Source organism: Pelodiscus sinensis, chromosome 2 (assembly GCF_049634645.1).
Source record: "Pelodiscus sinensis isolate JC-2024 chromosome 2, ASM4963464v1, whole genome shotgun sequence".
Classification (NCBI taxonomy): Eukaryota; Metazoa; Chordata; order Testudines; family Trionychidae; genus Pelodiscus; species Pelodiscus sinensis.
In genome coordinates, this window is record NC_134712.1 from 179,134,552 (window position 1) to 179,150,233 (window position 15,682).

At 43.0% G+C, this 15,682-nt stretch overlaps 1 protein-coding gene across 1 annotated transcript; it reads left to right on the forward strand.

The window, feature by feature from the left end:
* Positions 1–206: 206 nt before the first annotated feature.
* LOC102460373 (C-C chemokine receptor type 8-like) lies at positions 207–3,485 on the forward strand. Its single transcript, XM_006133158.3, has 2 exons — positions 207–341; positions 2,180–3,485. The coding sequence occupies exon 2, from the start codon at positions 2,189–2,191 to the stop codon at positions 3,242–3,244; it is 1,056 nt and encodes a 351-aa protein (XP_006133220.2). The 5' UTR covers positions 207–341; positions 2,180–2,188; the 3' UTR covers positions 3,245–3,485.
* The last annotated feature ends 12,197 nt before the right edge of the window (positions 3,486–15,682 follow it).

The following is a 15,682-nucleotide window of genomic DNA, read 5'->3' on the forward strand; positions in this document are numbered from 1 at the left end:
GCTGCAGCCCTTGCATACACAGGAGAGCACCTGCTCACATGTGTATACCTCTTTACATCAAAGAATGTGAGACTGACACATTCTTACAGAGACTATTTATAAACCCTTTCACGATCGCCATTTCCTGTTTACGCATCTATTGTATGTTCTCTCTTAAACTAGACTTTTAGCCTCCATACTTATTCTGTAGCTCTTGGGAGTCTATACAACTGACATGCTTTAAAATTGCTCGTCGATCTCCACTACCTAGGGAAAAGACCATTTGGATGCATCTGTGACCAAGGGAGGAAGATAATACAGTAGAACAAATACCAAACCAAGTCCTGCCTCTTTAGTCAAAGGTAAAATCAGTCTATAGTAAACATAATGTAGTCTTAACTGTAGTTAACTAGCTATAGTTGGGAAAGGGGAGACGTGTCTTGAGAGATATCTGTCTCTAGAAAATTATGCTTTTTCAACTTTATTGTTAGTCTTACTGAAGTGGAGAAGGGAGAAGAGGTCCCGCATGGAAAACAATGAAATTTGGAAAATAGAAAGTTGAGAAGAGTGTATCCGCTACATAGAATAACAACCCAAACTTCAGAGATGCTGAGCACTGACTCACCTATTCATTTTAGTAAAATTACTCTTGAATTATACTGATGTAAATGAGATCAGAATCAAATGAATTACCTTTGTGTGATTTCACATGGCATATATTTATTCTACACACATCTGTTTTATAAATATATAACGTAATTGCAGAACTATATGTTATTTGCTCTAGAATCAGAGCAGAGAATTAGTTTAGATAACATATTGCATGGTTCTTCTCTCATTGCTTATGATTTCTAACGAAAGATCTTTGCATGAAAACATGACTTTTGGGGGGGGGGGTTGTATAAAGATTCTGAACCCGTAATATGCTGATTGCCTGCTATGAGCCGCCAAATGAAATGTTTAAGAGTTTGGATGTAGAATGACAGGCATGAACAGCAGGACTAGAGAGTAAATTACAGTCCTGATTCTCTTCCCTTCCCTCCTGACCTGGTGCGAAGCGGACCGTCTATTGCTAGTTCTTCCATCTTTAGTGCAGTGGGAGGCTTGACCATCTCAATAGCATCATTCCAACGATGAAAGCACTTGTGCACAGGTAGAGCGTGTCTTTGGGTTAATGGAGACAAACTCCACTTCCCCAACAGGACAGAGGAGGTTTCTTTAAAAGAATCCTCATGGAGAATCTGCTTTCCCTTCCCCCAAGAGTGGATGATCCACGTCCAAAATAATAATTATACCTGCCTGTTCTAATCAATGTGTTTCAAAGCTCTGGATGAGCCTTCAAGAAACAAAGAATTTGTTTTCAAGGTTATGGCCAGAAAAATGCAAATGCAAATGTTTTTTACAAATTAGGGGAAAAATCTTTCCAAATAGATTGCTTTTCATGGCTTTTCCTGATATGTTTTATAACTTTTCCCTCTTAAAGGGAAGGTGTGGTCATGCAAAAATCACTAGTCACTTATGAAAGTTCTGGCAATAATATTATTAAATTGTTTACACTAGAATGTGTCATACATTATGGAGAGAGAAACCACCAAAATTGGTTTTGATTTTCAAAACCAGAAAACTTGAAATAAGACCAAAACCTGCATCTCAACTTGGGGAAAAGTTGTTCCAGAGAGGTACAATGCCAACAGATGGGTTGTCCAATCAGAAATCTGACCTTTGTGAGGCTATATATCTTCTCAATAAAATGTTCTTTATTATAATACATGGAGAGCTGGATCCTGCTATGCTTAGGGCTGCCTTCCTCACAATTTTTGTACCACTACAATTCTGTCATTTAGTGGTGCAATTAAAAAACCCCACAATAGAGCTCTTGTGATTTAGCCCTTAGTGTGGTTGTTGTAGTGATACATATTATATTGATACAGCTTATTTTCCTTTGTGTTTGGGAGTAAGCCATACCAGCATAATTGCATTCATACTGGGCATGTACAAGGGGTAAGTTCACACTGCTTTACCTAACCAGTTTAGTTGAAGTGGCATCATTTTATGTTTAGACAAATCCTTAAACTGATCGGTACCTTATTCCTCAAGCAGTCGCATTGATTTCATTCAGCGTCAATAACAGAAGCAGAATTCAGTCTTCTGTAACTCTTCTCTACCCATAGTCAATTAATTATCTCTTTTTTGTGCACAGGTATTAAAGATGATATTTACAAGCCCTTTCCCAAACACCACAGAATACTACTATGTGTATGATGAAGGCACCTCTCCTTGCAGTGAAGGCAATGGTTTCGGCAGATTAAAAACACTGTTTCTTCCAATCGTTTACTGCCTAGTATTTGTTGTCTGTCTAGTAGGAAATGCCTTGGTCGTATGTGTGCTCTTAACCAGGAAGAAAGTCACCACCATGACAGACGTGTGCTTGCTCAACTTGGCGATCTCTGACCTGCTGTTTGTTGTGCCCCTCCCATTTCAGGCTCATTACGCTTCAGAAGAATGGATTTTTGGGAATGCCTTGTGTAAAATAATGACTGGCATTTATTACATAGGCTTTTACAGTAGCATTTTCTTTATTACCCTCATGAGCATAGACAGGTATATAGCAATTGTTCATGCGGTTTATGCCATGAGAGTTCGGACAGCCTCTTGTGGTATAATTATAAGCTTAATCTTGTGGGTGATGGCTAGCTTGGCTGCCGTACCCAGTATGGTGTTTAACCAAGAAGTGGAAATTGAACAGTCCCTCACATGCATCCCCAAATACCCTCCAGGCCAAGAGACCTGGCGATTTTTCACTCAGTTTGAAGTCAATGTCTTGGGCCTTTTGATCCCGCTCAGCATCCTCATATACTGCTACTCCCACATCTTGAAAAATCTGCAGAGATGCAAAAACCGAAAGAAGATTAAAGCCATCAAGATGATCTTCATAATCGTGGTCATCTTTTTCCTTTTCTGGGCTCCTTTCAACATTGTGCTCTTCCTAGACTCTCTGCAGAACTTGCACGTCATCAGCGACTGTGAGACAAGCAAAAGGCTAGCGCTGGCCCTGCAGCTGACCGAATCAATCTCCTTCATCCACTGCTGCCTCAACCCGGTGATCTATGCTTTTGCTGGCGAAATGTTTAAAACTCATCTTCAAAAAATATTCCAAACTTCCCTCAAACGCATTTCAAGTGCTACTAGTAGCAATACTGCAAATCATTCTCACTCCCTGCCCATTCAAGAATTAGGCTACTCCGATAGTGACAGAGTTCTGTAAGCTTTCTCACTCCCTGCCCAAGAGAACATTCTAACTGTGTTCATCGGAATACAGTGAGTGCCCTAAAAACTTACTACCATTGCCTGTGCCTAGTGTTCTGCCTCCACTGTTTATTTTATAGGAAGGGAAGAAAGTTGGTTCTGGATTTTGATTTCCACTATGAATGAAGATGACAGATTTGCAGGACTCTTACATGTAAATATTTCCATAATACTCTGAAATGCATAAGCTCAGTGTCTTCTTCCTCACAGTATTTTTCTGTTTTAAACAAGTATTTTTCTTGAATAAAGCAAAATGGCTTCCTTGTTCTGGCTTCCTGACAGTTTCCATAGTTTAAAATTGCGGGAGGGCTAGGTATAAAGGCATTCAAACACAAACTTAGTTGGAAGGACATTGACGCAGAGTTCTGACAATTAAAAAGGTGTTTGTGATGGCTTCCTTCAAAGTTTGGTAGCCAAAAATTCCCTTTAGATTGGCTGCCTTCTTTCTGGGTGTCTGCAATGTAGCCGTTGTATAATAATTTTCAGACTACAGGTATTCAAAAATATATCTGCTGTTTAGCTTTGAAGTCAAATGAATCATAACACCATTTCACTATCTGGCTATGTAGACAAATCAGCTACAGTGTTTAAATATATGGCTTCGCTCACCCTTGGGTTATGCCGATTTGACACAGATGTAACTCTCAGTTTCAATGCAATTATGACTACTTAACACCAAAGTAAGACAGGAGTGAGTCACATTCCTGTATGGAAACATCCGAGAGCAGAATATTTTCCTATGTGTTTAATTTGGCACGTAATCTTTCTAAAATATAGCCTGCTCTGTTGCCACGACTATTGATCCAATCTAAAGTTCATTTAAGTCAGGAAACATCTTCCCCATGACTTTGATGACTTTATTAGACTTTATGATTTCTGAAGCTTCAGGGGGTAGCCGAGTTAGTCTGTACAGAAAAAACAACAAATGGTCTGGTAGCGCTTTATAGACTAACAAAACATATAGATGGTATCATGAGCTTTCATGGGCACAGCCCACTTCTTCATGTCACCCCACACCTTGTAGAAGTTGCCTGGTGATATATGTTATGATAATCCCTAAAGACAAGCTAAATTGAAGTGTGATGCACTGGAGTCTTTCCTCAAAATAAGACCTCTCCAATTCCCTTCTAGATAAGTGTTTTATCAAAACTCCAATAATAATTCACAGAAAGAAAGCTACATTTACATTCATTTAAGGGTGCCATATGCACATTTTTTAAAACCAACATAATGCCTTGAACTCTAGCAATTATTCAAGAAATTTTACAATCTTTTTCAGCAGCTCTATCTTTCATTTTTAAAATGTCTTTACAATTACGGTAATGTTACTAATTAATGACATGAAATATATTTCTAACTTAAATTCTGACTACTTCTTGTCATGCCTCATGTCACTACAAAGACTAGAAGTATACTGTGGTTCAATTACCGCACTGCTATTTCTCCAAAGACTTCAAATAGTTAGAAATTGTGAAGTACTCCATTTATTTATTCCTATGCTCTATTATCCATGTCAAAGTTGAGGTTGGAAATATATACTGTATGTACTTCTCAGCTGCACGATATGTCCCACAAAACATCATAATCATATGATTCCCTCGCCACAAAAAGAGACCATGGTATTTCACAGAAGATGTGGGCCAAATTAGGAACCCAGGCTAGAGATGAAAATGAGGCAGCCAAACTACAACACTGATAAGGCACCACAGCCACATTTCAAACTCAAAACATTTTTGTTTTTTCAACAAAATATTATGGTTTTAAAAATTTCTCCAAAACCTTTAAGTTTTCTGTGGAAAATTTTGATGAAAAATTTTTTTTTCCCTTTTTGTCACGAATTTTTCTTTCTTTTGTCTTTTCCTCTCGGGTGAAAAAAACAACACCACATTTTCTCACTCGTTGTTTTGGAAACACTTCCCCAGTGGATCACACAGGTATTTACTAATCTGTAGTACAGTACAGGTTGGAACTCCCTGGTCCGGCACCCTTGGGATCTCTTTTAAAAGCATCTTTTTTTCTAAGCTGTGAATCTTCCTAAAAAGACTCTAAAAATCTCTCTTATGAGAACTATGACATGTGTAATTTTTGCCCATAGCTGCAATCTTATTTTTCTGCTAGATGATCATAAAGAAAAGACACTCCTCAGGGGGAAAAAAGGCCCACCATCTGTTTTTCAGCAGCTTATTATGAGCTTTCCAGAACGTCACATTGCACAATCAATATACCAAACAATCTGTGATCAGCCAGAGATTATAATCAAACCTTCTCTTCAAACACTTGCAAAGAAACCAGATAACCTCCATTCTTTCCACTACGCAAATGATATTCTTTAATGGAACCTTAATCTTAGTGCAGCTACCACTGCATCATAACTCTCAATTGGATTTTTCTCAGTGTTGGATTTGTAGTTTCTCCAGGTTCAGAGTAAGGGCCAAAGTTTCTGATCTGTTATGTGTCCAACTCCCACTGAAATAGTGGGCATATGTAACCCACACACCTAGGCTATGTCTACACTCGCGGCTTCTTGTGCGAGTAATATGCAAATGAGGCTAAGTGTGGAATATCACTGAGCCTCATTTGCATACCTAATGAGCCACCATTTGTTTCAGAAGAGGCTCTTGCGCAAGAAGGAGGGTCTACACCGCCTCTTCTTGTGCAAGAAAAACCCTCTTGTGCAATGCCGTTCTTCCTGAAAAGTAATAGGTGTAACGGCATTGAGCAAGAGGGTTTTTCTTGCACAAGAAGGGGCAGTGTAGACACTCCTTCTTGCGCAAGAGCCTCTTCTGAAACAAATGGTGGCTCATTAGGTATGCAAATAAGTCTCGGTGATATTCCACGCTTAGCCTCATTTGCATATTACTCGCTCAAGAAGCCGCGAGTGTAGACATAGCCTAGGTGTGTGGGTTACATATGCCCACTATTTCAGTGGGAGTTGGACACATAACAGATCAGAAACTTTGGCCCTTACTCTGAACCTGGAGAAACTACAAATCCAACACTAAGAAAAATCCAATTGAGAGTTATGATGCAGTGGTAGCTGCACTAAGATTAAGGTTCCATTAAAGAATATCATTTGCGTAGTGGAAAGAATGGAGGTTATCTGGTGTAGACATAGCCCTAGTGTGGTTACTGAGTAAAGCAAGTGGCACCTAGACCACCGCAACAATTAAGATCAAGAGACCTCTACAGCATAGGCTGGGAGCCAGCTGGCTTTTAGCTCAGAGGGTAGAGGCTTCTATAGTCAGTTCCCAAGGTCCCAGGTTCAAAATCCACCTTGGTGGTGGTTACATAATGGAGAGCAGAATTTATCCTGATAGATATGCAGAACCCTGAACACAGAAGATTAAGGAAAGATTTCTAGTCTCAGTACAGTGCTTTACTTTAGGATTGCTGTTTGAAGCTTTAGTATTTAAGAATACAAAGCAAGGTAGGGGAAAAAAGATGATTTCATTAATTCAGCTGCATTCATTCAGGTGCAAGGGAATCTTGGAATTCTGCTAAGCAAACTCTCCAGCTGGATTTAGAGTAATGCACTCACCCAAGGAATCGCAATTTAAAGTCAATACATCATTAACTGAGGCCTTCATTAACTGAATCTCCTCGAAGGGCAGGGGATATTTTCCAAGAGCATTGACTCTAGCAAAATCATCTTTGTATGGGTGTTGAATGCACCAGACTTAAATGGTATTGACAAGACATGGTCAGAAAAAGTCCCATCTCCATTTCAGGCTCTTAAAAATCTGGAACCGAGGGAAACAAGATGCACGTAGCAGGAGAGTTCTGAGGCTATGCGCCGTTGTGGCATGTGATTAATTCAGATGCCTCTGCCTTTGCTTTAAAAAAAAATCTTGCTGAGCATCTTTACCACCCTGTGATCAAGTCCATATAATAATTAATTCTCTATGCCTACTGAAGACTGCACCTTACAAATGAGCATGTCAAAGCACTTGCCACAGATTAATTAGCCAAATCACACAAGACCCTTGCACAGAGGGTAAATAGATTCATTTCACTGATGAATACACCAACTTGCTCCAGATCACATAGAATGGGTGGCCCCAGAAGGGAAAGGGAGAATATAAGCAGCCTTTCTCTCTAAATTGCACTGACCACCAGAGTTAAGAGGACTTGCAGAAAAAATATTCTTCATCCTCTCATTCACGTGCACTTTCATAACTCAGTGGCAGAGGTGGGACTTAAAATTGGAAGTCCTAACTTCCAGTCCTCTGTACTAACCAGTAGATCACATTCTCACAGAGATACTACAGCCCCCCAGCCAGATACATGTAGCACAGGAAAAGCAATTCAAACTGTCAGCTCCAACAGAAAAAAAGTCATTCCCATCTGGTACATTAAAAGGAATAGTTCCAGTAGCTCATCCAACTAACCAAACCAATAATGACAGAAAAGTTACCCTCTTTTCCTCAGCATCAAAAATGCCTCAAGTCCTCACCAAGTGTTTTTCCAAAACATTTTTCTCTGCTTCATCATTTTAAGTCTTCCTAGTATTTACTTGGTTGGCTGTTGTACTTCTCAGGAGACATTTGTATTTTTCTTGCCTCTGCTTTTCATTTTTATACACTTCCTCTTCTGCTTCTTGATATTTCCATACTTCACTTCATGCTCAGAGTCTCATGGTCTTTGTTTCAGATTCACCTTCTCAGGCTCATTCTACAGTAAAGGAGCATGAGGTCCTTTAAGAAAAGAGGGGTGTTTCATTAGCAGACCCGGCCTTAGGGCAAGGCGAGCGAGGTGGTTGCCTTGGGCCCTGCACGTTAAGGGACCCACATTGCCCAGCTCCCGGCCCTGCCCACCTGGCTGCTCACTCACTCACTCACTCGTGGCTGTGAGGCTCAACCACGCTGCCTTGGGCCCCACAAACTCTGTGGCTGGGCCTGTTCATTACTAGACCGCGGAACTACAAGTGCGGCAGTTGTGAAGGATTGCTGACCCTTTTGAGCAGTGGAGGAAACAAAAGAAGACTGGCTCCACACCATCCTTTTTTTTTTTTAGCTCATGAAATGCCACTCTCCGGTGTTCTCTGAAAGAGTGATTTCCTTGGACATAGGCCACGATTTTCAGGAGAGAAAAATGGTGTGACAGGAGCAGGGCATAGCTACGGATGGGTCTGCGTAGGCCATGGCCCACCCCTAGCTTGCCCTGTGCTCCAGTTGAGAAGCAGAGCTGGTGCTCTGGGGCTTACGCCCCTCTGCCCTGGTGCTCTGGCCATTCCCCTCCAGCACTCCTATTGGGGGAGAATGGGCTTTAGACCCCATCACTTCTGTCCTGCTCCCCCCACCCCCACATTCTTACCCCCTCCCCGAAGTTGGCCCTTTGGCTATGCCACTGTGACAAGTGAAATCCCACTCCTGTCTCTTTTCGAATGACAAACAGCTCATAGACCTTTTTCTGAGCACCTCCTGCAATGTATTTACAGTGTTCATAGACTCATTGAATCATATGGTTGGACCTCAGGAGGGAGTCCCTAGTGCAGGACTCTGCACTTGTTCTGGCTGACAGCCTCACCATGGCTCCAGTTCCACTGTCCGGCAGCTGGCTGGCAGGGCAGCGTGATGGGCAACAGTACCAATCACTGTTTCCACTCAAATTTTTCATTAACCTCTCTTATGCACACTCATTGCATGACTATTTTGAACTCCTTTATATTTTAAAAAATTGCATTTACAGAAAAAGCACCCTCCCCCACACAGAGAAATTCCTTGTGTGCAGGCCTATGTCCTCACTGTATGCAAGAATTCGACATAGTTTGAAGTAGCACATCCCTAGTAGGGAGACTGCCATCAACTTTGAGAGCAATGCACTGTGGGTAGTTATCCCACAATGCCTGCACCGCTTTGCATTCTGGGTTATGGTCATGGTGCACACTGGGACCAAAACTTTGCAGCAGGTGGTATTGGGTTCATGTCATCAGTGCCCCATCACGCGCCCATCTACTCCCTCCTCCCTTGTTTGAGAGCAATGGGAAACAGTCTTTTCAAGGGAGGTGGTGGAATCTCCCTCTCTGGAGATATTTAAGAACAGGTTAGATAGACATCTGTCAGGGATGGTGTAGACGGAGCTTGGTCCTGCCTTGAGGGCGGGGGGCTGGACTCGATGACCTCTTTAGGTCCCTTCCAGTTCTATGATTCGATGTCTTTTTTACCCACTTACCCATGCAGATGCCATAGCAGCACGAGCATGGTCCCCCTCATGGATTCCGTTGTGCATCAAAGCATTATGATGTTGATGTGTACCTTGGTGCTCCTAATGGTGCAGTATTTTGAAAGCATGTGCACATTGATCTTCTGGAAACAATGGAACACTGGTTCTGGTGCCAGGAGACAAACACAGACGGGTGGGAGCTCGTGTTGCCGCAGGAATGGGATGATCAGCAAGTCCTGCAAAACTTCCAAATGCACAAGACCACTTTCATGGAACTTTGTGAATGGCTTTCCCTGGCCCTGAAGCACAGGGACATCCAAATGAGAGCTGCTCTGACAGTGGAGAAGCATGTGGCAATTGCCTCGGGGAAGCTTGCAACGCCAGACAGCTACCAGTCAGGTGGAAATCAATTCAGAGTGGGGAAATCTAGAGGTGGGCGGGGGGCAGGGAGGGGGGAGGCTGTTGTTATACAAGTAGCCAAAGTGCTTGATACCCTTCTGCTATAGAGGGTAGTGACTCTGGGAAATGTGGATGCCACAGTGGAGGGCTTTGCCACGATGGGGTTCCCTAACTTCAGTGGAGTGACACATCCCCCTCTTGGCACCTAGCCACCTTGCCAGGGAGTACATAAACCACAAGGGGTACTCTTCGATGGTGCAGCAGGCACTGGTAGATCACAAGGGCCATTACACCAACATGAACATGAGATGGTTGGGAAAGGTGCATGACACGCACATCTTTAGGAACTCCTACCTCTTCAGAAAGAGGCAAACTGGAACTTTTTTCCCAGATCAGAAAATTAGAATGGGAGAGGTAGAAATGCCAATAGTCATCCTTGGTGACCCAGCCTACCTCTTGCTCCGGTGGCTCATGATGCTGTACACTGGCAGCCTGGATCCCAGTAAAGAAGAAGTTCAACTATAGGCTGAGCAAGGGCAGAATGGTGGTAGAGTGTGCTTTTGGGCATTTAAAGGGAAGGTTAGGAGTCTACTGACTAGGTCAGACCTCAGTGAATGCAGCATTCCTTTTGCAGTGGCAGCCTGCTGTGTACTTCATTATATTTATGAGAGCAAGAGGGGGGAAGTTATAATGGCAGCGTGGGGAGTTGAGGCAGAGCACATAGCTAGAGATTTTGAGCAGCCAGACACCAGGGCAATAAGGAGAGCACCGCACAGGGCAGTGCAAATTAGAGATGCTTTGAAAGAAAGCCTTGAAAGAAAGTGTTATGAATGGCCAGTTTTGAGAGTCCTGCACGTTGCTCTCAATGAGGTGCCCTGCACTTTTCCTGTAATCTCCCACCCCACCCATGCAATAGAAGCAATAAAGAGACTGTTGTTTAGAGATCATGTGTTTTTATTTTGGGAAGACAGCAGGGATAGAAAAGGAGACCATGATGGGACCCAAAAGGTGGGGGATCAGAAACACAAGAAGAACAGCCTCTTTCCTCCCAAGGCCCAGGAGGTTGAGTGTGAGGCTGCCCTTGTATTCTCCCCCTCCTCCCCCCAGTATCCTCGGGCCCCTGGGGAGTGGAGGCTATGGAACTAGGAGAGGAGGGAATGTTGTTCTGCATGGAGGGGTGGGGGGTAGGGGGTTCCTCTACAGGCTCACTGCTATATGCTCCATCACAGCCAGCAGGGAGGAAAAGCCATTCTCCGTAGGGCTGGAGCTCAGGCTCTACAGTTTAGGGAGTTGGGTGGTTTTGAGAACCTGAGCTTCCACCCAACACAGAGTGCCCATGGTGTTATTTTTAGCCTACTAGTTTCAGCCCCATTAGTATAAATCTGTTTACTCACACTAGGAGACTCGCTCCCAGCTGCAGTATAGATCTACCTTGAGGAACTTTAAGTCTCAACTTATCACAGTATACAGTTGAAAACCTTCATGTACAATAAAAACCTCTTTGAAACAAAGCAGTTTCACCTCAGGAATACTGTTTAACCTGAAATTGGTGTAGTTCTCTAAAGCAGACCATTGTTTCTTCATCCAAATGTTCCTCATTTTCTCTCCCTTTCCTGCAAATGTGGCATGTTGGGCCTCTCCACCAGGCTAAATTTCACCAGAGGACACAGAAAAAGACAGAAGAGGAGCCACCCAGAGGAGAGGAAGTTAAACTTGCTAAATAAGCAGTTTCAAAAGGGATCCCAACCCACACATTAGTTATTTACACCCGATTCTGCCCCTCTGCAGTCAATGAGGGTATGTCTACACTACCCCGCTAGTTCAAACTAGCGGGGTAATGTAGGCATACCGCAATTGCAAATGAAGCCCGGGATTTGAATTTCCCGGGCTTCATTTGCATAAGCGGGGCGCCACCATTTTTAAATCCCCGCTCGTTCGAACCCCGTGCCGCGCGGCTACACGCGGCACGAACTAAGTAGTTCGAACTAGGCTTCCTAGTTCGAACTACCGTTACTCCTCGTGGAATGAGGAAGCCTAGTTCGAACTACCTAGTTCGTGCCGCGTGTAGCCGCGTGGCACGGGGTTCGAACGAGTGGGGATTTAAAAATGGCGGCGCCCAGCTTATGCAAATGAAGCCCGGGAAATTCAAATCCCAGGCTTCATTTGCAATTGCGGTATACCTACATTACCCCGCTAGTTCGAACTAGCGGGGTAGTGTAGACATACCCTGAGATTTTTACCACTAATTTCAAAGGGAGAAGAACAGCAGGTCTCATAGCTAATGATTATTCTGGATCTATTCTCATGGGGAGCAAAAAGGATCCTAACTGTATTCTTGTATATGTTGCATAAAAAAGCCTCCACCTGAGCTCACTAGATTTATAATACATGGATTTTCTGAAGCTACACGGAACCGTAAGGTCTAAGGTTTTAAACTGTAACTCATTGTGATCTTTGTCAAACTTTGTAATCTGTGTAACTTTCAAATTTACTGTAAACTGCAACTTTGTAATCTTTGTAACTCTCAGCCACCTTGCTTGTAACTTTCCCTAAGCTGCATTCTCCCCTGGGTGAATGGAGAGAGAGTGTGAGTGTGAGAGTGTGTTTGAAGAAGGCTTGAAACAATGGACCACATGGCAATGAATCTGGGAATGCTCCCTGCTAGATAAAGAGATGTCTGGGCATGCTCCCTGATGACGAGGTGAATGAGTCACAGGAGCCATTCAGATACTATATAAAGAGAGGGAGCACATGTGAGACGTTCTCTTTTTTCCTTCCCCTGATCCTGAGAAGCTCCTCTCCAGTGTCTCTCCTGACCAGCTTCCCCAACCATGATGAGCAGACAGACCCTCCAGGATCCACATGCCTTGGCTCCTTCTGCAACTCATTTGTCTGAGTGTGTGTGTGAGAGAGAGAGAGAGAGAGTTCTATCTTCCTTAGTTTAAACCTTTGTTGGCTGCTTTCTCCTATTTAGTTTTACTTAGTGGAAATAAACCCTTACTAATGTAACCCTGGGTGGTCTCCAGGGACAATATTTTTGGGGGTAACAGTATATTCCTCAATTCTTGCTTAAAATAAAAATATAATCAGTGAGAGTTTGGCCAACCAGGCCTATAGAACCACCCAGTTAATTGTGGAAATAATATTTCATCATACACGCCCTTCTTTGTTATGCCTTTTATTTGTAGTGGTTTCAGAGCTATGAACAAGCTACCAAAGGAAGCAACATGAATTAATATGCAGCTGGAACCACCTTCAACAACTGGAGTAAAACACCTCTCATATCTGGACTTAATTAGCTTTATCACTTGCAGAACCTGAGTCACAAAACTTTGTGGTTTTCATATGCCTGCTGAAGTGAACCCATAATTGCCACTCAATCCTATAAGTTATAGCTTTCATTTGGAACCTGAAAATCATTGGGGTTTGTTGAACTTTGGTGAGACTTAAATGACTTTTGGGTCTGGATACTCTTCCATAAGCAGGTCATAACTTCTTTTCCTTCTTTCCAGTTCCCTTCTTTGGTAATGGCTTAATGGGTCTGTTCCCCACTCCAGTGTCTTCAACTAGAAATGGGTTAGCCCACTCTTCTGGCTACATTTTCAGTGGTTATCAGCATGTAGTCATTGTTCCCACCACCACAGCCATATGCTGCTGCCTTTCCAGGACATGATTGACCTCTACTTTGAGTAGTCCTTTACTTAGGCCTGAGAAATTCTAGAATGTACCTAAGTTTTAGTGACTCCCTCATCTCACAGTGAGAAAGTGTCCGAGAATAGATTTGAGAGGAACAGACTTACATGGCAGCTCCCTCAATGGATTGTATTGAGGGAGTAGCCAGCTGGTCCTCAGGGGGCAGGCAGCTGATGGGTACTTAACACAACAGAACACCTGAAAATTAGGAAATTGTCCCTCTGAAGCAACAGGGAGAAGAGGAAATAAAGGCTAGCAGGCCTCTTCACCCAGATGACAACTGAAGGGTATGCATACGAGTTAGAACTAGAGGTGAGGGAGGTGCTGCAGAACCCCTGACTTGAAGTGGTTTCCATAATAAACAGGGTTTCCAGTTTGGTTCAAATGGCTCTCAGCATCCCCTCTATACAAATTGTTCCAGTGCACCCAAGGGTATGGAAGAGAGAATGTCTATTGGGGTAGACTTATGAGAAGGAGGATCTGGGGAACTTTGTTTGAATGCCTGGCAAACCATACCAATGTTTGCATTGGATTTAAGGTTTCAGGTGAACCCCAGTGTATCTGAAGCTATGCAAACTAAACTTTGTTGATAAGATTTTGCATAAGATCGGGGGCTGAGTTAAAGACACAATACTGCATTTCCTTTGCACTCTGTAGTGTGGTGGCTTTTAACTTCACTACTCTTTAGGGTCTTCATTTCTTTGTAAATCTCCCTCTATACTGTCATTGCAAAGAAAAATTTTGAGCACACTGGGTCTGCCTGCTATAGTTTACATTATTTCCCCACTAAATTAGACTGTTTAATTGGCAAGTAAAAATACTGGGCATACGTGAACAAAACAGTAGTAATAGAAGCAGTTTATCCACATTTGATTAGCTTACTCAGACATTCAGAGCAAAATGACTTGTTCCTAGACAAAGAGCCCTGTATTATATTTATGTTCCCCATCCAAGTACACTAACTACCGCAGTCACTATTGAAAACACTGTTATGTACCAATATTGACCACACCATACTACCTGAGATACCACAGTCATTTCCTTTTCTGAGAAGACGGAGAAGAGCGGGAAATAGCTGCCGTATCAAGTTCTTTGGTCTGGTAAGTTAGTTTTTGTAATTGTGAAAGCAGATCTTGCAAACTTATCTAAACCTCAATGTTTGTTTATGCTTTCCCTGTATGTACTAAAAAGTGTAAGATGATGTTCTCACGAATAGGACATATACAAAGATTATTAGGGCCAGATTCAGTATTGCTCTAGGGTGGTGCAAAGGGACTAGAAGGCAGGTTTCAGGATCAGAGGAAAGGGTGGAGAATGGATCATGCCAAATTGTGATGTTTCTCAGTGGCCCTGAAGCAAAGCCTGCAGGGGAGCTATTTTCTCTATTACTAAATTAGAAGACAAAGGGAAACCACCAGTCGTCTTTCTAAGGTCAGGAGTGACCTTCTGTTGCAGGGGAATCTGCAGAATCCAGGCTGCTGCGGTGTCTATGAAGCAGTCAGCTGTGCCCAAGTTCAGGAGCACTGGTAGAATAGGAATTTACTAGGAGCAGCCCAGGATGTGTAACTGGACTGGCACTTGCAAATAGGAGCTCTCAGGAAGGGCTCTGAGTATATTCCGGTCAAGACCAAAGTGTGTAGGGGCTCTTTTCCCTGATTCCTTGCAGTTCATGCAGGGCAGGCAGAGATGGTGTGACCTAATTCACTGTAGCAGAAGAAGCAGTGATGGCATTATCATTCTTGTTCAAGGGGAGAGGTGTTGATGACCCATCTGCATTGGTTTGGTGGGAGGCAATTATGAAAAGGTTGCAGTATTTGGATTGGAGGGTTGCAAGACCCCTATTTTCCTCCTTTCATTGCTGTAGCCAATTATCTACATGTACAGAAGGTGCAGGAGGGCATCTAGACTTGTGGGCATCTCTAACCAGGCTAATTCATCTTTAACTTCCTCTGGCAGGCCCCACTGGAACTTGTACGTCTAGGCCACCTTGTTCCAGTCTGTATCGGCCATGAGGTAGTGGAATTGCACAGCATAGGAGGCTACAGTGCCCTATCCCTCTCAGAGGGCAGCCTCTGTTGAGTGAGTTTGGTGTAGATCATCTAATAGTATTGAAATGGCCTGGAGAAAGACCTATTGGTTTGAC

Excerpts from the sequence above, each read along its gene's own strand:
- LOC102460373 (XM_006133158.3), top strand. The coding sequence starts at position 2,189 with ATGATATTTACAAGCCCTTTCCCAAACACCACAGAATACTACTATGTG.